Genomic DNA, 25573 nt, shown 5'->3' on the forward strand with positions numbered 1-25573 from the left:
TTGCTTCTAAGTGGGAAGGGCTCAAAACCCACCTTTCTTTCTCCCCCCCCTTCCCTCCCAGCTCATGAAACCCACCTTTCGATGCCTGCTCTCTGCAGCGGCGAGTTGGGACAACATTTTTTCCTGCATATTCTTGCAGTGTTTCATCACAACCTTCAGGATGGACAAGGGATTGGCACAAACAGGCTGCTTCTCGCCATGATTCTCTTCCTTCAGTGCCTCAAAATCCCTCTGAAGAGCCATCAGTGGATCACTAATGTTGAATTTTCCATAGCGCTCTTCAATGAAAGCATCTCTGCGCTGGGCCTGGAAACACATTATCAAGTTTTTCACACTGTTAGCTACCAAAGAAAAGGAAAAAGAGAACCCTCAAAATAAAATCCTCATGGAAACAGGAGTTATGAAAGGCTGGTCAGAGTAAAATAAAACAAGCACAATGACTGCTGAGATGCACAAATGGGGGACAAAGGAGACATTTTAGAGGTCCTGACAAACAAGGGGGGACTTTAACCCCCCAAAAGAGAGTCACTTATGACAACATTGCAATGCTTATGGTAGTTATCACAGGAGCCAACTCCTAGGGGCCGAGGGGTCTTTGCTCCCCCCCCCAAAAAAATTTGAGCCCCCCCCCAAAGTTAATGGACATTATTATTCAAATGGTGTGCGTGCACTGCATTATGTGATTGATTATGTGGTGTGGGGATCACCTACCCCGCCCAATATTTTTTTCAAGTTTGCATCCCTGGTAGTTATCGCTTATAACATCATATTCTTAAAAGTAGGTGGTTCCTTTTATTAGGATAGACCATGGGTAGGCAAACTAAGGCCTGGGGGCCAGATCTGGCCCAATCGCCTTCTAAATCCGGCCCGCGGAAGGTCCAGGAATCAGTGTGTTTTTACATGAGTAGAATGTGTCCTTTTATTTAAAATGCAACTCTGGGTGATTTGTGGGGCATAGGAATTCGTTCATATTTCCCCCCCAAAATATACTCTGGCCATAGCTGTCAAGTTCTCCCTTTTTTTAAGGGAAATTCCCCTATGCTGAATAGGCTTCCTCGCGAGAAAGAGGAAAACTTGACAGCTATGAGTCCGGCCCCCCACAAGGTCTGAGGGACAGTGGACCAGCCCCCTGCTGAAAAAGCTTGCTGACCCCTTGGATAGACTGAATGGGTCCGAAGAGGGGAGGGAAGCTGTAAAGGACCCACAGGGACTGCCACCAGGGCAGGCCAGAGGCAGGATCAAGGCCCCAGTCAGTAGGGCTTGCTGCCCGAGAATGGCTGGGAGGCAAGCCTGCAGTCAGACAAGGCGTGCTATTCCTCCTCCCTATCATGGGGCCCTGATACAACAGAGAAGGAAGAGTTGGGGAGAAGCACAACTGTAGTTCCTTTGGTGCTGGCATTAAACTTTGTTTTTGTTTTTGTTAAGCACTGTGTCTAGGTCCATCCGACAAACCACAATGCACAGGGGCTCATGCTTCAGTATCACACAATGTGTGATACTGAAATTAATACCTTATTACAAGCCACGAAGGAGAGCAGAAACCTGATAAGTATCCTTCCCTCCAGCCATGATTTGCACCATCATTAACTGCAGCTATCAATTTACATCATCACTTTTCCCAGCAGGAAATCATTTGCAGGAAAAGGAAGCCCGGCTTCCAAATGCAGAGGTCGGTGGTTGTTTTAATTACTGCCAAAAAAGAAATTCCCAAGATCAACACAAAGGAGCCCTTTCAACCGAAGAACCAAGGGTCATACACATCCCTATGACCCCTTTGTGTTAGCTTACGATGACGGATGAACACATCAAGGCTGGGCAGTTGCTGGATGGACAGCCTGCTTCCTCTTCCATTGTTGCCAAGCCTGGGCTAACAGATTACAAATGCACACATGAATCTATTTATAAACTACAATGTAGTAAAGCAGACTTGGGTCACAAAAGAGTCTAGGATTTGCTTTAGATCTGGGTATTTGAAAGGGATTAAATTTCTCCAGGCAGTAAGGTTCAGCAATTTTACAGACATGAGTGGCTGGGGTATAAATAATAAGACAAACCTAGACAACATCTTAAAGCAGAGACATCACCTTGCCTACAAAGGTCCGTATAGTTAAAGCTATGGTTTTCCCAGTAGTGATGTATGGAAGTGAGAGCTGGACCATAAAGAAGGCTGATCGCCGAAGAATTGATGCTTTTGAATTATGGTGCTGGAGGAAACTCTTGAGAGTCCCATGGACTGCAAAATAAAAAAATTCCTTCAGTAGCACCTTAAAGACCAACTAAGTTTTTATTTTGGTATGAGCTTTCGTGTGCATGCACACTTCATGGACTGCAAGAAGATCAAACCTATCCATTCTGAAGGAAATCAGCCCTGAGTGCTCACTGGAAGGACAGATCGTGAAGCTGAGGCTCCAATACTTTGGCCACCTCATGAGAAGAGAAGAATCCTTGGAAAAGACCCTGATGTTGGGAAAGATGGAGGGCACTAGGAGAAGGGGACGACAGAGGACGAGATGGTTGGACAGTGTTCTCGAAGCTACGAACATGAGTTTGACCAAACTGCGGGAGGCAGTGCAAGACAGGAGTGCCTGGCATGCTATGGTCCATGGGGTCACGAAGAGTCAGACACGACTAAACAACAACAACATAAATATTAATTATTATTATTATTATTATTATTATTATTATTATTATTATTATTATGTGTTAGGTGGTATCTCCTCTTGCGATGTAAGAAGGCATGAGTTTTCGTTCTACCCTGCATTTGCCACTTCCTGCACTGTTTCCGTTCCACTACAATGCGTCTTCCACCAAAAATGGCTTTATTTCCCTCACTGTCCACTGTGGTGAATTCTGTAACTTCCATAATTCACATTAAGTAATTATGCAAATTACAGTTTCCTACCCAGGTCATATCAATGCAAAGGGAATGCAATGCAATGCAATTGAAGGTTAGGACCATGATCAAGTACGTATTGTCTGTGGACTGAATGCAACAACAATGAATCTTATTCACTGGATTGATTTCCCTTCTAGATATGGGACAGCAATTCCTACTCTTCTCTTCTCATTTCTCCCAAACACTTGCAACTGTCAGGGGTAGAGTGTAGGAAGCTACAGGGCAGGGTAATAATAATAATAATAATAATAATAATAATAATAATAATATATTATTTATACCCCGCCCATCTGGCCGGGTTCCCCCAGCCACTCTGGGCGGCTTCCAACAAAACATTAAAATACAGAAATCCATCAAACATTAAAAGCTTCCCTAAACTGGGTAGCTGGGTTTGAGATCTCAAGTCTTCATTTTATGGTAATTACAAGTACCGTAATTTTAGAAATCAAGCCCCCCCCTAGAAACTCATCAGACCACTAGGTCATCAGACCATCAGCTCACACAGAATGGACCACTCCTCCATACAGGAACTCAAACAGAGCTGGTGGCAGTCCTGACTTCTGTGTGGCCTGTTTTTGTGCATTTCATTTTCAAATTGCTCCTGAACCCTGCTTCTCACTTGAGAGATTCTGGAGTTAGTCTGCAGGAAAAGTTAAGCCACGTGGATGGCATAACTGGGGGTGCAGTGGGCTGAAACTTTTTGGAGAGAGGCTGGGAGGTGACTTCAACTCCCACCTGAAACCCCGGAAAGCACTACCAGTCAGAGTAGACATCACTAGGCTAGGCGGATCAGTGGTCTAACTTGGTATAAGGCAGCTTTTTATGTTCTGCTCCTGCTATCTCATGGCACAACAAAAGACTGCCGCTTACATACAGATTTATTGGCTTGGCAAGGCATATTTGACAGGTCAGCCTTTGCTCTCTCGACTCCATATGCAAAACAATTATAGACTAAGGGATTGTCTTTTATGTCATTGCTCAACAATATCATCCCACTGGCATTGTATGTTCCAGCTCAAGGCTGCTTCGTACATTTACTGGTACCGTATATGTCAGACAGTTCCACTTCTGGCATTTTAGCTGTAGTGGATACACAACGTGGATCTGTCAAGAATGTGCTAAAATGAAACAGTGAAGCAGCCCTCCGTCTCAAGGCTAATGGAAAATTTTTGCTCTCCTGACTGTTCTGGGAAATCCATCCCAGAGTCTCCTTCCTTGTTCAAGGCACATAAAAGCTCTCCGCGCACAAAACAAGTCCCAGTTTACTGACTGAATCACATGTTCTGAACCACAGACACCACCACTGTCCCACTCTGGGAAGAGAACACTGATACCCATTTAGAACTACTAAGCAGAGAACAACAAGGCATTTCATGAATCGCTTCTACAACTGGAGAGGAAAAACACCCCAGGAAATTTAAGAAGTGGAATGGTGCTAGCCTAATCTCAGTCCACACAAATACTAAATGCAAGAGCAGTGCCGCTTCACTTAACGACTGTTCAGTAAATGTAATGCCAGTCTGGATAGCGAGACTGCTGATCTACCACATATTCATCTTTGTGAGGACTGAACCATGCAGAAGAGTAATCCTACATGGAATCCGAGATTAATTTATACAAAAGCAGCAGAGTAATTCTCTCATGTTACTATTTGTCTCTTCAAAATCTGTTCTTAACTAGCTTAAGAAGAGCACCAAACCGGTATGGTTTGCATACTCCCAACGCAGCTTATAATGTCATTTCAAATAAGCCTGACCTGATTAAGTTTTGACTACAGTAAACCTAATGAGTAGGGGCAAAGCTGTTCAGAAAAGATCGGCCCTCCAAAGGTAAGCTTCTGGGATCCAGAAAAACCAGAGACTGTATTCTGTTCAAAACTTCTAGTCACTTACACAAGGTACCATAGATGCTTTAAAGGTAGCCGTGGACACAGTCACTGTGAATGCCCAAGATCTACACACACACACACACACACACACACACACACACACACACACAAACACACAAGCCCATTTTTCTCATGGTGTACTGTACAGGGGCTCTCCCCCTGATGAGCTGATTGGTAAAAGCCTGATCAAGTACAGAGGTTATTTGCATTTGAAAAAGAATTCACGAACAGCATTTGTGGCAGGGAAATGAAAACATTTGGAAATAGTCATGTTTTTCCAGCTGTTTAGGATTACTGTAAACATCAAAAAGGAAATAGGAAAAAGAACAATAAACAAAAATACTGAAATATATACAGGGGCTGAAATTAAAAGTACACCAAGGTAACAAAAACAAAATTACAGGTAGATTTCTGAATGACTCAGTGATTCCAAAAAGGGGTTGTATTATTTACTTGCTTTCAGGTAAGAAGGCACAACAGTTCTCAAAATTGAAGGGTAAATGTTTAACAACCTGGTCATCAAGGCCTCTTGAGAATGTAAATCTGTCTTTCATCCTTTCTAGGTGGGAGTTAGCAGACATCCTGCAAAGAAAATTCCCTAAATGGTTTCAGACCCACTTCTGAGAAGCACTCCAACCCCAGAAGAGGCTGAATATCCAGATACACATGAAGAGAATTAGAGAAGAACTGAAGCAGGCATGAAATGTTTTTTTTCTACCACCAAATAGCAAGAGCAGTTCCTTTAAGCAAAACTATTCCTAATGTTTATTGTTCACAAAGCACCTGGGGGTTCATGTGGTTAAGAAAATGTAGCCATTCTTGACAGAGCAATCTTGTCTCCTGCAAGACTAACAAGGGAGCTGTGCTGTGCTTGCATACGCACTAGACATCTGGGGATCTTTATGAACACAAACACATGGTTAAGCCATACCAAATTAAGTACAGTAGCCCTTTCAGCATCAATAAAGACTTTAATTTTAAACAGTAGCCCTATAAAGCAATAGCTCTGCTGAGGCTGTTAAACAACATACAGCTGTCAAAACTAGCAAGCTAACCATTTGTATTATAGAAGGCAATTATGTCCTTTCTACAATCTGTAACATATTGTTTCAGGAGCTATTTCACAGAATGAGCCACTGTTGGGCAGAAATGATTCAGGGATGCCCCAAGATATTTGTTTATTGTCATAAAATGTGTATAACACTGTGGTTGCTGACCTTGAGCCAGACATCTTGGAGAGTGAAGTCAAATGGGCCTTAGAAAGCACTGCTAATAACAAGGCCAGTGGAAGTGATGATATTCCAGCTGAACTATTTAAAATTTAAAAAGATGATGCTGTTAAGGTGCTACACCCAATATGCCAGCAAGTTTGGAAAACTCAGCAATGGCCAGAGGATTGGAGAAGATCAGTCTACATCCCAATTCCAAAGAAGGGCAGTGCCAAAGAATGCTCCAACTACCGCACAATTGCGCTCATTTCACACGCTAGCAAGGTTATGCTTAAAATTCTACAAGGCAGGCTTAGGCAGTATGTGGACCGAGAACTCCCAGAAGTGCAAGCTGGATTTTGAAAGGGCAGAGGAACCAGAGACCAAATAGCAAACATGTGCTGGATTATGGAGAAAGCTAGAGAGTTCCAGAAAAACGTCTACTTCTGCTTCATTGACTATGCAAAAGCCTTTGACTGTGTCGACCACAGCAAACTATGGCAAGTTCTTAAAGAAATGGGAGTGCCTGATCACCTCATCTGTCTCCTGAGAAATCTCTATGTGGGACAAGAAGCTACAGTTAGAACTTGATATGGAACAACGGATTGGTTCAAAATTGGGAAAGGAGTACGACAAGGTTGTATATTGTCTCCCTGCTTATTTAACTTATATGCAGAATTCATCATGCGAAAGGCTGGACTAGATGAATCCCAAGCAGGAATTAAGATTGCCGGAAGAAATATCAACAACCTCAGATATGCAGATGACACAACCTTGATGGCAGAAAGTGAGGAGGAATTAAAGAACCTTTTAATGAGGGTGAAAGAGGAGAGCGCAAAATATGGTCTGAAGCTCAACATCAAAAAAACCAAGATCATGGCCACTGGTCCCATCACCTCCTGGCAAATAGAAGGGGAAGAAATGGAGGCAGTGAGAGATTTTACTTTCTTGGGCTCCTTGATCACTGCAGATGGTGACAGCAGTCACGAAATTAAAAGACGCCTGCTTCTTGGGAGAAAAGCAATGACAAACCTAGACAGCATCTTAAAAAGCAGAGACATCACCTTGCCGACAAAGGTCCGTATAGTTAAAGCTATGGTTTTCCCAGTAGTGATGTATGGAAGTGAGAGCTGGACCATAAAGAAGGCTGATCGCCGAAGAATTGATGCTTTTGAATTATGGTGCTGGAGGAGACTCTTGAGAGTCCCATGGACTGCTAGAAGATCAAACCTATCCATTCTTAAGGAAATCAGCCCTGAGTGCTCCCTGGAAGGACAGATCGTGAAGCTGAGGCTCCAATACTTTGGCCACCTCATGAGAAGAGAAGAATCCTTGGAAAAGACCCTGATGTTGGGAAAGATGGAGGGCACAAGGAGAAGGGGACGACAGAGGACAAGATGGTTGGACAGTGTTCTCGAAGCTACGAACATGAGTTTGACCAAACTACGGGAGGCAGTGGAAGACAGGAGTGCCTGGCGTGCTATGGTCCATGGGGTCACGAAGAGTCGGACACGACTAAACGACTAAACAACAACAACAACACTAGACTGAGGTTTGTTTGCTTTTACAAAGTGATTTACAATAAAGATAAAACTATAAAATTATCACTTAGAAAATTAACAACAATAATTTAAGACTTTCAAAAAGTTGAAACAACAATAGACAAAAGCAAATTAAAACTTGCATCAACTTTCTGAACATCTGGGTAGGATCTGGTCTGAAGGCCCATGAAGCCCACAGCCTGGATTCCATGATGGTCTAAAAGGTGGGGTAGAAATGTAATACATCATAAATACATATTGGCTGAGATTTTGAAGAAATTTTGAGAATTTCCAGCTTGTAAGCATTTCGTCTAGAGGGCTTGGGAGCTGGGGGCACTGTCATGCAGTGGTTCCGCTCCTTCCTCCTGGGCCGTGTTCAGAAAGTGGTGGTGGGGGATGAGTGTTCAGACCCCTGGGCGCTCACTTGTGGGGTGCCTCAGGGTTCTGTCCTCTCCCCCATGCTTTTTAACATTTATATGCAGCCGCTGGGAGAGATCATCAGGGGGTTTGGGCTGGGTGTCCATCAGTATGCTGATGATACCCAGCTCTACCTCTCTTTTAAATCAGAACCAGTGAAGGCGGTGAAGGTCCTGTGTGAGTGCTTGGAGGCGGTTGGAGGATGGATGGCGGCTAACAGATTGAGATTGAATCCTGACAAGACAGAAGTACTGTTTGTGGGGGACAGGAGGCGGGCGGGTGTGGAGGACTCCCTGGTCCTGAATGGGGTAACTGTGCCCCTGAAAGACCAGGTGCGCAGCCTGGGAGTCATTTTAGACTCACAGCTGTCCATGGAGGCACAGGTCAACTCCGTGTCCAGGGCAGCTGTTTATCAGCTCCATCTGGTACGCAGGCTGAGTCCCTACCTGCCCAGTGACTGTCTCTCCAGAGTGGTGCATGCTCTAGTTATCTCTCGCTTGGACTACTGCAATGCGCTCTACGTGGGGCTACCTTTGAAGGTGACCCGGAAACTACAACTAATCCAGAATGCGGCAGCTAGACTGGTGACTGGGAGCGGCCGCCGAGATCACATAACACCGGTCCTAAAAGACCTACATTGGCTCCCAGTACGTTTCCGAGCACAATTCAAAGTGTTGGTGTTGACCTTTAAAGCCCTAAACGGCCTCGGTCCGGTATACCTGAAGGAGCGTCTCCACCCCCATCGTTCTGCCCGGACACTGAGGTCCAGCTCCAAGGGCCTTCTGGCGGTTCCCTCATTACGAGAAGCCAAGTTACAGGGAACCAGGCAGAGGGCCTTCTCGGTAGTGGCACCCACCCTGTGGAATGCCCTCCCACTAGAGGTCAAAGAGAACAATTACCAGACCTTTAGAAGGCATCTCAAGGCAGCCCTGTTTAGGGAAGCTTTTAATGTTTGATGGATTTCTGTATTTTAGAATTTCTGTTTTTTTGGAAGCCGCCCAGAGTGGCTGGGGGAACCCGGCCAGATGGGCGGGGTATAAATAATAAATTATTATTATTATTATTATTATTATTATTATTATTATTATTATTATTATTTTGGACAGGCACTAAGGATATGGTTTCCCCCACCTATAAGAAACACAGCTATATTGAAAACATATAAGTCCTGCAAGCAATCTCAAAAGTCAAAGACACAAATATAGACTTATGAATAGCCATTGTCCCAGAGCCAGTAGAAAGTCAAAATTACTGTGTGTGTATGTTCATTTTTAACTTTGTCTAGAAATGAACGAACAACTGTTGACAATGAAAAACTATTTAATTCATGGGCAGCCTTCATTTTGTTTTGTTTTGTTAAAAAACAAAGCATATTTATTTTTTGTTTTGTTAAAAAACAAAGCATAGAATTCTACAAGACTAGGAAGATCTTCACCCTTCTGAAATAATGATGTAATTTGTTCAGGAGGACAAATCCTTACAGCCTGGTGAGATTAGGGAAACAGACCCAATCATGAGATATGAACTTATTTGATAAGGTATTACCATTATTATTTTCATAAAGAATAATCATGCACATTTTGATCCAATAGTCACTTGACACATTTCTTATTTAGCATGGAACTATGCACACAAGGCAGCCAGTTTGTCCAAATTTGGATGACACAGCAAGTGGCAGTTCATCTAAAACTGGAACAAAAGATTTCCAATTCCTTGCACCCACACTGGGAAGGAAGCTTTGTAATAGATCGTTCTTGGTTTGCTTGAAAAAGGAATACTTCTAACTCTATCTAACGTTCTCAAGACTAGGAGGTGTGGGGGGGGGGAACACCCTGTCTCGCATGAGGTGGCACATCCCCTGGAAGGAGGAGGTCTGTAACTTGTCACTGGAAGCCACCGTGGCCAGGTGTGCCTTTTTCCAGCTACGGCTGGTTCACCAGCGATGTCCCCTTTTTGGCAGAGAAGACTTTGGTACTCCATGTTCAGGTAACATCCAGATTGGATTATTGCAATGGGCTGTGCATGAAGACTACCTCTGAAACTTCAGCTGGTCCAAAATGCCACAACCAGATTTCCGACTGGTATTCCTTTTAGAACTCATTTAATACCTGTTTTAAAACAGTTCCGTGGGCTACAAGTTGATGCTTGGGTCCAATTCAAGTGCTCACATTAATGTTTAAAAGGTCTCAAATATTTGAAAGACAGTCACCTTCCCTACAGACCCTTTTGGGTCTTAGTCAACAGATCTCTTTAGAAGCTTAGGATGGTGCCAGTGGCCCTGGAGTGGGTGTTCTCTGTGGTGGCCCCTAGGTTATGCAATTCCGCGCCCACAGAGATTCACCTGGCACCTTCATTATAGTTTTTGTCGTATAAAGGTGCATCCTTGTTTAGCCCCCCTGCACCAGCTCTAATGCGCTTTGTCCCCACTGAGGGAAAGAAGACTTGCTTTATTATTATATTTCTGTCCTACCTTCCCTACAAGGAGCTCAGCATGTCCCCCAGGCCCTTCATCCTCCCAACAACTCTATGAGGTAGGCTAGGCTGCAAGACTATGACTGGCCCAAGGTCACTCTCAAAGCTTCATGGCTCAGTGGGGATTTGAACCCTGGTTACCCAGGTCCAGGGACCCAGGTGGCCCTGTGGGTTAAACCACAGGGTCTAGGGCTTGCTGATCAGAAGGTCAGCGGTTCGAATCCCTGCAATGGGGTGAGCTCCCGTTGCTCGGTCCCAGCTCCTGCCCACCTAGCAGTTCGAAAGCACATCAAAGTGCAAGTAGATAAATAGGGACCGCTCCGGCGGGAAGGTAAACGGCGTTTCCGTGCGCTGCTCTGGTTCGCCAAAAGCAGCTTTGTCATGCTGGCCACATGACCCGGAAGCTGTCTGCGGACAAACGCCGGCTCCCTCGGCCTATAGAGCGAGATGAGTGCCGCAAACCCAGAGTCGGACACGTCTGGACCTGATGGTCAGGGTCCCCTTTACCTTTTACCTTTACCCAGGTCCTAGGTTCAGGACTCTAACCACTACACCACACTGATGAAGGATGTGGGCACATGGCAGCTGGAGTAATGAGCAGAGAAATAGGAAAGAGCACAGACAGGGGACGATGCCACTGAGTACAGTCCTTTGGTCAGTATGGAATTAAGAGGCGCTCAATGCATGAAGCACGATATACTTTGAAAGGAAGAAACAGGATTTTTGCACTGCTGTGGGAGAAATGCTTAGCACCGGCTTTTTCTTTTGTATTTCTTGGTTCTTTCTTTACAGAGGGCTTAACCAACTGATACCTCCTGACCTGCAATACACACACCCCACAATTAGCATTTTTGAAGCAAAGAAATAGAGCTCTACTATCCACATTTATTTCCCCATTTTAACATCAAACAAGCAAGCTACTTAAACTCCTGGCTTCACTGTAGTATTAAACCACACAAATCTCAAGCGGCTTTCATTTATATAGAAGGGCCTCTTCTAGAAAACAGAAAATGGCATCTTCTTTAAATAGCTCACCATGCAATCTTGAACTTCCTTGCTCCTAGTTTCCCCCCTAGAGACAGATGTTTGAAAATAAATACAGGCTGAGGTCATAAACAGGGGCTTAGGAAGAAAATGAGAACAGACTAAGGCAAGAAAGTAATCTATCAGCCAGAAACAGGATAAAAAGACTGAACCTCTTATCTCTAGTCCACAGAAGCTTTAGATCCCAGTGATGCTCTGAATAATAAGGCTTTAAAAAGTTACCAGTGTACAGTATTAAAATGAAACACAGCACACAACATTTACTTGGCTAATCACACAACAATCTCAGTCCAGTGGGCAAAGCCTGATTTATTGACTTTATATTAAACAACCAGCAGTATACTTTTTCTACACTTTTTCCATGTCTACAGAATGAAAATTTGCACCCAGTGCCTTTAGATCACCATAAACCCAGTAGATTTTTTAAAATACTTCATACTGAGGTTTTCCAGGTTGTACTACAGGCCTTCTCTGAACGTTTGATTCCCAAGACAAATTCTAAGCCGTGTACAATTCATCTTCTCCTGCAACCCACTTTCTTTCCTGCCCCAAGTTCTATGTTAGCAGATTATGGCTTCATCCTTGATCCATGATACAGAACCTGCTTGAGACGTTCTCTGAAACAGAAGCTTCAGAATCCCACCCTCCAACTTTTTTGAACCCTAGCTGGAGGAGAGTTAAACTTGCCTCCCCACTCCCATGGGAATGCTATTTACATAACAAAAAAGAACTTAACTTCATTCAAATATCTAATTTGACCCACACCATGCAGGAGTGAAAGGAAGGTATAGCGGGAGGGGGGGGTATTAATGCAGCATTTTCCTCCTTCAATGTTCAACATGCAGTGAAGTAAAACAGCACTCCCCCTCCTGTGTCTTCTTGTTTGTGCCCAAGGTCTCAAAGGACAGGAGGCAGGGCCGGCCCTACGTGCAGGTTGGGTGGCGCAGGGCACCACGGCGCCGGCCCGCCAGGAGGGCGCCGCGAGCTGCGCCCACCTGCTGGCTGGCCGGTCCACTGTGCAGCTGCGCCCACGGCAACCCCGCTGTGCCTGCCTGCCCACCACGCTGAGAAACGGGGCGGGAGGGCTCCGGAAGGATCCGGCGCACCACGGCACCAGGGGCGCTTAAGACGGCCCTGACAGGAGGCACTCAATGGCAACCACAAATCATAGCTGGTTATCAGCCAATCCAAAATCTGCAGACCTAAGATTACTCCAGTTGCGTTTGAGTTTCAAAGCCATACTTGTTAACATTTCAGCATTCTCTGGTTTTCTTTGTGGTATTTTTCTACTAGTTGAAAATGAGTAAATGCTTTAGACCTCCGTAACTCATTTTAAAATTAACACGCCTTCCTTGAAGAACCCGACTATTTTTACACCCACACACCCATGTGCCATCTTCTGCAGTTCAATTGTCCTGCTCAGGAATCAGCATCTTAATACTGTCCCCCCGTTTTGTGATAAATGGCTCCAATCATAGTACCAGTGACTTTGGGTTGTAGCCAATGAACTCAACCCATTAGTGCAGGAGTTGGCAACCTAAGGCCCGGGGGCCGGATGCGGCACAATCGCCTTCTCGATCTGGCCCGCAGACAGTCCGGGAATCAGCGTGTTTTTACATGAGTAGAATGTGTGCTTTTATTTAAAATGCATCTCTGGGTTACTTGTGGGGCATAGGAATTCATTCATTTCCCCCCTCAAAATATAGTCCGCCCCCCCCACATGGTCTGAGGGACAGTGGACCGGCCCATGGCTGAGAAAGTTTGCTGACCCCTGTATTAGCGTAAGGATTTCTGCTTGCACAACGGAGCTTCCTCTTCCTCTCCTCTTCCAAATCCGTTCTGGGATTCCCCCAATCTGCCAGAGCAGATTGAGAGGGGCATGTGGGAATACAGTCGGGGGGGGGGGCAACACCCAGCCCAGCTTTCTATGATCCTGTTTAACGCATTTATATCCCTCCTTTCCTTATAACCCCCCTCAAAGCAGACGGTCTTCCTGTTACACAATTAACATTGCTAATCAAGGTTGAAAGTCTAGTGTTACACCCTTCAATTTTCCTCTTTCCTGTACAACCAGTAAAAACCTCAGTTATCCTTGTGCGAACCATTTCAGTTATCCCCTCCCCCATATCCTTGCAGCTTTCAAAAACAGGCAACTTGTATGTCTTGCAAGAGACAGTCCATTTCTTTGTAAATCTTTCATTATTCAGAGAAACACTAATTAAATTCATGTGGAAAGAAACGTGCAATGATGCAGGAGTTCAATCACAAAGATGAAGTAAGACCTAGCAGCTTCAATCCAACAAAGCAATTATTCAAACTACTGCAGCATTTGTACACTCGAGAAAACCACTTGCCCTGCTTTACTGCTCAAGCTGTTCTGTGGCATACACAAGTTAGTGCAGGTGGGCAAACCCTTTTGTTCTTAGATGACATTGATGCATAGCCAGAAACGTAAGCTGGCACAAAATGCTCTGCCCATAATTCCAAACTGTTTGAATCACAACTATTTAGTCTGTAAAGATACACCAGCAAATTTAATATAAATAAAACCCTCAGCAGACATTTTTCGGGGTGTGCTGAGGGCTGCACCTATAAAGTGGGTGGGAAATTCCCCTTGTTCAAATGTTCTTTAACAGGCACTTTTAGATATAATACACCATGGTTATCTGTAACTACCGGTGGCTCATCTAGTCCAGCATCCTGTTCTCACAGTGACCAACCAAATGCCTATGGGAAGCGTGATTTCAAGAGCACTCTCTCCCTCCTGGGTTAGTAGCCATTGATAGCCTTATCCTACATTAATTCGTCTAATCCCATTTGAAAGCCATTCAATGATTCAAATTGTTTGGGTCCTCCCCCCCCCTTTTGAATATAGGGACAACATTTGCCCTCCTCCAGTCTGCTGGGACTTCGCCTGTTCTCCAGGAATTCTCAAAGATAACTGCCAGTGGTTCTAAAATCACCTCTGCCAGTTCTTTTAATACTCTTGGATGTAGTTCATCTGGCCCTGGAGACCTGAATACATCTAAACTAGCCAAGTATTCTTGTACTACCTCCTTACTTGTTCTGGGCTGTGTTTCCCCTGCTGAATGATCGGCTCCATATTCTTCAGGTCGGGCATTGTTTTCTTTTTTGGAGAAGACTGAGGCAAAGAAGGCATTGAGGAGTTCTGCCCTTTCTCTGTCCCCTGTTCGCATTTCACCATCTTCTCCTCTAAGTGACCCCACTATTTCCTTGTTCTTCCTTTTGCTACGGACATACCCATAAAAGCCCTTTTTGTTGCTTTTAACCTCTCTAGTAAGCCTGAGTTCATTCTGTGCTTTAGCTTTTCTGACTTTGTCTCTACACGTGCTGGCTATTTATTTGAATTCCTCTCTGGTGGTTTCCCCCTTTTCTGATTTTTTGTACCATGTTTCTCCAAAAATAAGACACCATCTTATATTTATTTTTCCTCAAAACCCCCCCACTATGGCTTATTTTCAGGGGGTGTCTTATTTTTTCCTCCTGCTGCTGCCTATCACTATGTCTTATTTTCGGGGTATGGCTTATATTCCTTTGGCCACCTCATGAGAAGAGAAGAATCCTTGGAAAAGACCCTGATGTTGGGAAAGATTGAGGGCACTAGGAGAAGGGGACGACAGAGGACAAGATGGTTGGACAGTGTTCTCGAGGCTACGAACATGAGTTTGACCAAACTGCGGGAGGCAGTGCAAGACAGGAGTGCCTGGCGTGATATGGTCCATGGGGTCATGAAGAGTCGGACATGACTAAATGACTATAAACAACAACAACAACAACATTTTAAATCTTAACTCAGTTAAAAGTTCTTTAGATAGCCACCCTGGCTTCTTTAGGCACCTTCCATGTTTCCGTCTCATTTGTATTGCCTGAAGTTGTGCTTTTAATATCTCCCTTTTAACAAACTCCCAACCATCATGAACTTAGCGTTTCCCTAAGTTTTCTGAAGTCTAGAATTTGAGTCTTAGTATGCTTGGTTGCTCCTTTCCGCTGTATAATGAACTCCAGAAGAGCATGATCACTCCCACCTAATGATCCTGCCACTTCTACCAAACTAACCAGGTCATCACTATTGGTTAGACCAGATCTAAATGGCTGATCCTTTTGTTGCTTCTCCTACTTTCTGGACAATGAAATTGTCTGCAAGGCCAGTGAGGAATCTGTTCTTCTGACACACAGCTCTATTCATACAACATATTGTGGGAAATATTCTTAGGACGTGCAAGATGATGCTTATTTCCCTCCAAATGAAATTAGTCCAGAAACAGGGGGATAAAATTCACTGTAACAAATAGTCAGCTGCAAAGGGAATGATTATTAATGATTACCAACATACCGTATTTTTCGCTCCATAGGACGCACCTGACCATAGGACACACCTAGTTTTTAGAGTAGGAAAACAAGGAAATTTTTCTTTATTTCTTGAATTGTCCTAGGCATAGCAGCCAACTCCTAGAGGCCTAGGTGCCTTTGCCCCCCCCCCATTTTAAATATTTGAGGAAGCTTCTTTTGCAAAGGGGGAAAGCTCCATTTTTGAGGATCAGCTCAAGGTTGTTGAGCTTGCCTTGCAAAGGGAAAAAATCCTGTTTTTATGGGGTTCAACTCACAGTTCTGCAGCTTCTCTAGGAAAGGAAAGGGACCCATTTCTACAGTTTCCAGACAGATAATCTAATCAGCCAGTCACATGTCACTGGGGAAACAAGCAGCCTCTCTCTGCAAACAACAATTGAGGCCTGGGCAAGGGGCCTGGGCGGAAGGGAGCTAGCTCCCTTATCTCCCCCCGAATCTCTTGCAATCAGCTGCTGAGCGGGTTCTCTTTCCCTCTTGTTAGCCTTTAGCTTTTTCTATTATTATTTTTTTAAGCACAATCTGCCTTTCGCCCCTGGGCAATTCGGCTCCAGGGACCACACATTCGCTCCATAAGACACACAGACATTTCCTCTTACTTTTTAGGAGGGGGGAAATGCATCTTATGGAGCAAAAAATACAGTATACACTCAGAAATAGAGACTATGGAAAGTAACCACATTTTTTATTTTGTTGCTTAGGATACATTTTAGACACTTGTGTCTTGGTCACACTTCTAGTAGCTATCCAGAGCTCCAGACACTGCACTCAGAAAATCTTAAAATCAACACCCTGTAATATCTACAGGGTGAGGAGGAATTAAAGAACCTTTTAATGAGGGTGAAAGAGGAGAGCGCAAAATAAAGTCTGAAGCTCAACATCAAAAAAACTGAGATCATGGCCACTGGTCCCATCACCTCCTGGCAAATAGAAAGGGAAGAAATGGAGGCAGTGAGAGATTTTACTTTCTTGGGTTCCATGATCACTGCAGATGGTGACAGCAGTCACGAAATTAAAAGACGCCTGCTTCTTGGGAGAAAAGCAATGACAAACCTAGACAGCATCTTAAAAAGCAGAGACATCACCTTGCCGACAAAGGTCCGTATAGTTAAAGCTATGGTTTTCCCAGTAGTGACGTATGGAAGTGAGAGCTGGACCATAAAGAAGTCTGATCGCCGAAGAATTGATGCTTTTGAATTATGGTGCTGGAGGAGACTCTTGAGAGTCCCATGGACTGCAAGAAGATCAAACCTATCCATTCTTAAGGAAATCAGCCCTGAGTGCTCACTGGAAGGACAGATCCTGAAGCTGAGGCCCCAAGACTTTGGCCACCTCATGAGAAGAGAAGACTCCCTGGAAAAGACCCTGATGTTGGGAAAGATTGAGGGCACTAGGAGAAGGGGACGGCAGAGGACGAGATGGTTGGACAGTGTTCTCGAAGCCACCAATATGTGTCTGACCAAACTGCGGGAGGCAGTGGAAGACAGGCGTGCCTGGCGTGTTCTGGTCCATGGGGTCACGAAGAGTCGGACATGACTAAACGACTAAACAACAACAACAACATCTACTTGTCACATGTGTACCACAGAAATGCTCATTTAATTACACTCCCCACCTAGACTGCCATTGCCATTCCTATCTGGGGAACTGGGTCCGCGTCTCCGTTCCTCCACATGCAGCTGCTGGGTGACCTTGGGCTAGTCACACTTCTCTGAAGTCTCTCAGCCTCACTCACCTCACAAAGTGTTTGTTGTGGGGGAGGAAGGGAAAGGAGAATGTTAGCCGCTTGGAGACTCCTTAGGGGAGTGATAAAGCGGGATATCAAATCCAAGCTCCTCTTCTTCTTCACAGGCTACCTCACGGTACAGGCACACCTTTAAAACAAGACTTCAGAGGAAAAACTCTAAGCTGTCTGATAAAAACCAGCAAAGCAAATACCAGAGCTATAGCATTCTTTGCACATGCTCACTTACTGTGGTAAGTTAACATCCAAGAATACTTTTTCTCATAGAAATAAAAAAAGGGCAACCTCTCAGGTATATAGGAGGTACAGCTCTTTAAAAGAACTTTAAAAGGAATTTCCCCCAATCAAACATGGTATATTTCTTACACAATGAAATTAAGTCTGAAGGTCTTTCGGTACCATTCATCACATTAATACCACTACAGGTCTTTGCTTTTAGAGGTGTAAGATGGTTTTATCTAACAAGCATATTCAGACCAAATATCACATCCATGACATACATTAGAAGCACATGGCTTACCCCAAAGAGTCCTGGGAACTGTAGATTATGCCTCACAAAGCTACAATTTCCAGCACCCTTAACAAATCATGAAAGCATGAATCACTGCACCAAGGCTATCCCTGTCAAAGAACAGTTGTAGTCCACATTCCGGTACCAAATGTACCCAAGGAACAAGTGACAAAGATGGATCCAGGAGAGTTGCCAAACTACAAATGCATTCTTTCAGAGGAAGAACAATGCCATTAAGAACAGAGAAATTGTCAATTTCTGAGGCATAACCACTTACCAACTGTACCCCTGTCTTCCCAGGGTTCAAGCTCAGTTTATTAGCCCTCATCCATTCCACAACTAGATCCAAATAATGTTCCAGACCATACCCAGCTTCTCCTGACTCAGATGTTATAGAGAAATAGAGCTGTGTTGTATGCAGCATACTGAAGACGATTTTCCTCAAAATTCCTAATGACTGCTCCCAACAGCTTCATATAGAAGCTAACCAGCACTTGCGACAGAGTTATAACCTGTGGCTCACCACAGCACAGGGACTGAGGGACTGAGATACAGCCTCCCCATGCTATTCTCTGGACACAGCCCTACAAATGGATTGGAAACACTAAAACTGTGACCCCAGCACTCACCCCACGGAGTCACTCCAGGAGAATACCATGGTCAATGCATGGTCAATGCAGCAGACAGACTGAGAAGCAGGACCAGACACTCATTTCTCCATCCCACTCCACCAGGGCAACAAAGGCTGAATCTGTCCCCAAACCACACTTGAATCCAGATTGAAATGTACCTGAATAGTCCACATCCTGCAGGAACTCCTGAAACTACTTAGCCATCATACTCCAAGAAACAGGTATACATGACTGGGTGGTAGTTTTCGTAAACTGCAAAGTAGGGGGGTGAACACTTAACAATACTAGGGTGGTAGGGCCTAGCAAGAACCAAAACGTTTCAATATGTCCCTAAGCAACAGACTTTAACACTGCACAAGCGAAGTAGGATAACCTGCACTGCAGAGGAGGCCTTAGAAAGGAACTGACAGAAACCAATGAAGCTAGTTAGAAATCCGAAGGAAGAATCTGTTTTCCTACTCCTGCCTGCTGAGACTAAAAGAGTTGTTCACCAGATCATCTCTTCACAGAGACATGCTGAAACATGAGAGTTAGAACAAGAAGTTCAAGTTTCGCTAATCTTCTATGGTGAAAGGAGAGCAACTCTGATTTAAAAATTTGAAATAATAATGGTGTTTAACCATGGAATTGTCTGCACCTGCTATCACCTCTGACATAAAATGCCAAGATATAGATGGCTGCACAACACACACACACACACACACACACACACACACACACACACACAGAAATAGAGGACAGTATCTGGGTATCTGCAACAGCAATGTTGCACTTCAGCCCTCCTAGTAATCTGTAGCTTACCTTTAAGGCTTCTATCACAACATCTCTTGCTTCTAGTTCCCCTTCAAGAATGCTAAACAGAGTCAGTAGTTCAGGTTTGCTGAGTTTTTCCAGATTCATCTTGAACACCTGGAAAGAGAAAGTTTAATTAGATATTGTTTTTGAACAGCCAGCAAGCAATAAGGTACATATGACATGCAAGTCTGAAGTTTCCAGATGAGAAGCTCCATTACCAAAAGCTCACCACTCCTTTCTTTATGGCCACCATAGCTACTTGCAAATGAATAATCATTCACCTTTTCCCTTGGGCTCACTAACAGATGCATACCCAGATGGCTTGGGAACAGCACAAGTGCTAATATAGTAGTATTTATTAGTCACCAAGTAACAACCACTTTAACCAGGATAATTAATATAAGTTCATTATTTTAGAGAGTGTGTCTGTGTGTACAGTGGACTAGTGATATAATTGGACATTTAGACTAGATGGCTAACTATCCTGTTGACAACAATTATGTATTCCTAAAATTTGAAATCTTAAAATGGATGTTTGAAAGATAATCACTATGTGATACAATTGGCTTCCATAGAGTAGCATGACAGAACCACACATTACACGGCTTACTTTCTGAAGATGTTTTCTGACAAAGTTTTATTACTTGCTCATGCTGGAATCACTAGAAGTTCTCCTACCATATAAATGTGAAGCCCCAGATATTAGAAGACACTACACTGCAAATCACTCGAAAGCAACATTTCTTACATATTTTGAGTCCAACTCAGCTTATTTCATCAAGTACTATTTTATATTATACATGTATTATGGTGAGCATGCACATTGACTTTATTGTCAACATGACACTTTTTCTAAAACCATCGTTTGTGCTTAAGAGACAATTGCATACAAAATGTTCCCCCTCGGCCACCACTTTGCAAGCTTTTTGTATTATCCACATAGATCTAAACAAAGACTGCACTCATGCTTCAGTTTACTCTGCATCCAGAGTGCTCCTACTGCTGGTTTGTGAAGTCATGCACACATTATATTAGCCTCAATCTACATCTATCCTGTAGTTCCTTGAGAAATACTGCGTTTTTATGCATTTTACTCTAAAACAGCTTTGATCAGATTTGAAAATGTAAGCCATTTGAAGACACCACCAACCCTTCTCCATTCACAGGTGTGGAAAAACAGTGGGCAACTTGGAAACACATCCAACCATACCGATATGCACAACATGCAAATGCAGTTTCAAATGCAGCAGAAAAAATGACCTCGCTGCATTTTAAGCTGGTATTGTATACATAGCCAAAGACTCACTCAAGATTTGTTTAAGGCACTGGTTTTCAACCAGAGTGCTGCAGCACCCTGGGGTGCCTTGAATGATGTCATGGGTGTTGTGGGAAACACTGACCTCTGTCCCTCCCTCCCTCCCTCTGATGCCCTCTTCAATCTCTGCCTCCCAAAGGCTTGCACAGCTGTTCATTGCAGCAGCCCTGGCTACAAGCTCCACAGCTGAATGCTGCCTCTGGGGCTGGCCAGGGGGTGTTTCCCAGGCCCCTGTGGGGCAGTGTGAGGAGGTACCTCTCTTAGGGGTAGGGGGGCAGCTCAGAGACCAAGGACGGCAGCTGCACCTGCCCATAGGACTCCCAAGGAGAGGGGAGAAGGCTAAGGGAACACCCCACAAGGGTGTTCAAAAAAAGGGTGAGGGACTGCCAATTCTGCAAGCAAGGGGTGAAATAATTGGGCTCCTGAGCCCCACAGGGGTGCTGCAGAAAGAATGGAGCCATGGACTCAAAAAGATTAAAAACCTTTGGTTTAAGGCAGGACAGTTTTCCAGTTGCTGATGGAAAATATATGAATGTGCTGCTGAACATGTCGTGAGAAATTAAGAGTTCTACTGAAATCCCTCAGCATTTAATTGGATTACTGCCGTTCAGGATAAAACATCCAAGTTATTCGGTAGAACAGAGAAAAGACACAGCTGGTCTCATTTCTCCAAATGAAAGCACAACTATGCCTCCTTTTATGGGTTGTGTCCAATACTATCCCTACACAAAGTAGACCCATTGAAACCAACTAGACCAACTTCGTTCAATTAATTCCTCCTGAGTAGGACTTAGCCAGATACAACTCTATGGTACTGCAGCTGTTTAAAATCCAGTGCAAGTGTTCGTTACAACGATCACCATACGACATAAACTCAGTGCTGCAGATAAACAAGTCTGGGGGAAGTTTAAACAGTTTAGAAAACTCATAAATGCCTGCTTTCATGATTTCCTACAAAACCAGACATCCAAATTGGGGTCGACACAACAAAGAAGGTGGCACATTTCTCTTGAAGTAACAGCCACATTTCCCCCCTTTCTGAAAACCTTCCCTGAAGCACACATTTACGCTGTTACTATAACATCCTGGCAACTTTAACTGGCACTTCAGCAAGGTCACTGCTACATAAAACAAACTATGATGGAGTCAGAGGCTAGACCATAATTTACTTAAAAACAAACAATTCCTAACAGCTGTACTGCTGCAGACTGAAAGTACACCTTTGTCCCGAGTTTGATGAGCCCATATACAGTTTTTACAAGAGGATATGACCTTTAAAATAAATAGTACCGCTACAGAAAAGTAGAGAGATCAGTGCAAAACAGTTAGTAACGAAAGTCCAAAATGTTTCGCCTACAAGCCGTAACCTGATGCCTACGTATTTCACTAATTTGGTAATACAAAGCGAAAGTCTGTCAGACATTTTCAACTTGGGAATGGCTGACATTTACCAGTATGTTGTAAGTTTAAAGCTGCTTCTTGCACTTGGGAGTTCTTCTATGCAAGTATTTTTAGTCTAACAGCTGCGTTTTGGGTTCATAGATTGTATAATCTGGTCTTATACTGTCTTTGATTCAGTTTATTATTTGCACTGTTATAAAACCTGAAGGTGGCCTGGAGGGGTGGGGGGATATTCCTTGCCAAAACACAGACCACACAATTTTCTTATCATACTTTCTTCTGTCATCTCATGACTAGCTGTTCTGTGCTACCCTCAGATCTCAAAATTTCATCAAGAAATGCACATACAGTGAAGCAGCACAGTTATTATGTCAAGATAACAGCTTCCATATCAATTGTTGGCGAAATGTGAACTGTATCAATAGCCTTCTTTGTGTTAAGCCTAAACAAAACGGACTAAACCATGACTACAACATAATAATCCAAGAAGTATGGCATTTCTGAATGATCATTATGTTCACAAATAGACCAATCAGTGGGGAAAACTTCACAACGCTTCTGAAGGACCAACCCAATGTAGTAGTTTGTAGTACAGATTTTCCAAAAGTTCCAAGTTTAAAGGCTTTGCTTCAGATGCCTGGTATTATTTCATTGAAACAAACTACAGCAAACAGAGGCAGCACTTTCCTGCAATTATTGGAGATATTTCCTGTCTTTCTAAACTCTTTGATAACACATACCTGTTATTGAAACAAGGCTTCTCTGTGCACAACCTCTTTTAAACTCATCGTATCCAAGTAACAGTGGAATTTTCAGCACTACAAAAAACTCTCTGAAGTGCCAGATGAGATTATGCTGCTATGCTCACGTAATGTGGAATGTATTACTTTCCTGGGGTATGCATGCAAACATACCAGCATCTACAGAAGCTTATGTGTGCAGTGCTTTGTAAATTTATCTATATACTTTGGAATTTAAAAAAGTTATTCTCATCAAGCTATGGTATATTTAAGCTTAAACCTCCACAATCCACATACTTTAGGGCAAATATGCACCATCTTTAAAGTTAGCCATTTTAAAATATACTGTGAATTGCAGGCCAAAAAACTGAACCCAGACTGTATTTACCATGTTAGGAGAATTAGAAGAAAATTGCACTGAGTTTAATATGTAAATATACTTGGGATAGCAGCTTAAGAGTGCAATTCTACCTACCTGTAACCAGTGCAATTCTATGTTTGTCTAACTCAGTAGAAACAACAAAGTATTGCGGCACCTGAAAGATTCTATAGGATATGCTCTCTCTCTTTGACTGGTGCCATGAATAGGATGTGGGGCTGTCAGGTACCTACCAGTAACTCAATTCCAAATTTGTTAGCTTAAGCAGCAATGCTATACCCACTTATCTGGGAGTAACTCCCATTCCATTGAACTCAATGGGACTTACTTCTGAGTAGACAGGTATGCATTGTTTATCTCAAGCCACACTTCCATTGCCTTCCAAAGTTTTGTACCTCAAAACTTTGCATATACTGTAATTTCTTACTCAACTGAGACAAAAACATCACTTTTCCCACAATTACTAGCCCATTATCTCTGCCCCCTACTTATCCATACGCAGTCAAATCAGCCAGGGCAGATCTAAAAGCCAAGTACTGTATGTATTCCAATGCCAAACAAAAACCAATAAATTAGTCTCTCTTTGAATATTATTTTTCTGTGTAAAGGGATATTCTTATTTCTGGCCAAAAGCCACTGAAAACCAAAGCCTTGTGCTTTTTTAGAAAGAGGAATATTATTTAGCAGAAACCATAAAAATATTTGCACATGCAAGAAAAGCTTGCTCAGACTAAGGCTGCATACACATCACTCATTTAAATCACATTTAAAGTGCATGTGTAGGCTGCATACACATCATACATTTTTGCCCCAAAGAATCCTGAGAACTGTCATTTAAACAGGCATTACCAAACTACACTTCCCAGTAGATAAACAGGAGTGGGGAAACTTTGGCCCTCCAGAAATACAACTTGCATCCCCAGCAAACCTGGCCAATAGCCAGGGAGGATGGGAGTTTTAATTAACAATATCTGGAGAGCCAAATCTTCCTCATTGACTGTGATTAAATCTCAAGATCCTCTATATTTCCAGGCTGTTTATGGAGGATGCAGTTTTTGTATTTCTAGGTTTGCACACAGAACTCTTCACTCTTCACCATAAGTTTCATTAAAAGGCTGAACTTCAATAAAATACTTGATCAATATTCTTTGCACAATCAAGTATGCCTGCTCTTTTCTTTATTTTGTCACCAGTACCCTGGCACTCTTTAGTCTAGTGTGAATTTCTAGCAGCATTCTGAGAATGACCTAGCAATGGTGCCAAGTGACAAATCTAAGCCAGAACTTTATCCATTGAACTTAAGGCAGGGGCTGCAACATTCTATTATTGTTCATGGATATCACTCATATAGGCCAGGCTGTGCAACTTGGAAGTTGCGCCTAAAGTTACATAATGAAGGCGTTAGGTGAGCCTCCCTGGAGAAACCATTCCACAAACAGGGAGGCACTGCAGAAAAGACCTGTTCTCATGCTGCCACCCTTCAGACCTCACGTGGAGGAGGCACATGAAAAAGGGCCTCAGATGGTGGTTGCGGGGTCTGAGGGAGTTCATATGGGGAGGGCTGGTCCTTGAGGTACTGCAGTCATTTACTTATTATTGCCATTGTCAAGACAGATGGATGCCAATGACGTAAGAAGAATGAATAATTTTGGATTTTTTTTTAGTTCATGTCATATCATATTCAGTTTATTCTAACCGGTTATTTATCTACCTGATCCAGGAACTGTTAAAAATTTATTCTGAGATACAAACTAGGCTCTCAACAACTTTCAGCCCCCATCATTGATCACACACTATGAACTTGCAAATGAGCTGTTGCGATGAGTCACATGGAGCTTTTACCAGCAGCAGAGAATATCCCAATCCCATTATCCATCTATAAAAAAACAACAACGGTAGAAATGTGGAATGGTTCACATCCCAACAGTATGAAACCCACAACTGGATCAGGAACAGGCCACCTGAACTTCAGGAGCAGAGAGATGTAAGTGGCTATTTGTCATCCTTCAGAAGACAGCCATGAGCTCCACTTAAGTGTGTAAAGTGGAGGAAGGAAAACCTACTTATTCACTGTCCAAAACTGAAATTTGCAGATTGGGTAGAAACTCTCATTTCCGTCATCTTCCAGCTTCCTAAGACACCATGGAAAAGGTTCAGTCTAGAAACAGGAGCAACTTCCTTTGCAAGAAGAACTTCCCCACATGTAATGCAAATCATCAGTAGCT

At 43.4% G+C, this 25573-nt stretch overlaps 1 protein-coding gene across 1 annotated transcript in view; it reads right to left on the reverse strand.

The window, feature by feature from the left end:
• The window catches only part of LOC118089980 (CTTNBP2 N-terminal-like protein), a 36972-nt gene that overhangs the window by 7002 nt on the left and 4397 nt on the right, over positions 1–25573 (reverse strand). Inside the window, exons 2-3 of the mRNA XM_035125210.2 lie at positions 19520–19627; positions 76–306 (exon numbers count right to left, since the gene is read on the reverse strand). Coding sequence (XP_034981101.2) covers positions 76–306; positions 19520–19618 — 330 coding nt within the window. The 5' untranslated portion in view covers positions 19619–19627. The remainder of the gene's footprint in view (positions 1–75; positions 307–19519; positions 19628–25573) is intronic.

Source organism: Zootoca vivipara, chromosome 8 (genome assembly GCF_963506605.1).
Source record: "Zootoca vivipara chromosome 8, rZooViv1.1, whole genome shotgun sequence".
NCBI lineage: Eukaryota > Metazoa > Chordata > Lepidosauria > Squamata > Lacertidae > Zootoca > Zootoca vivipara.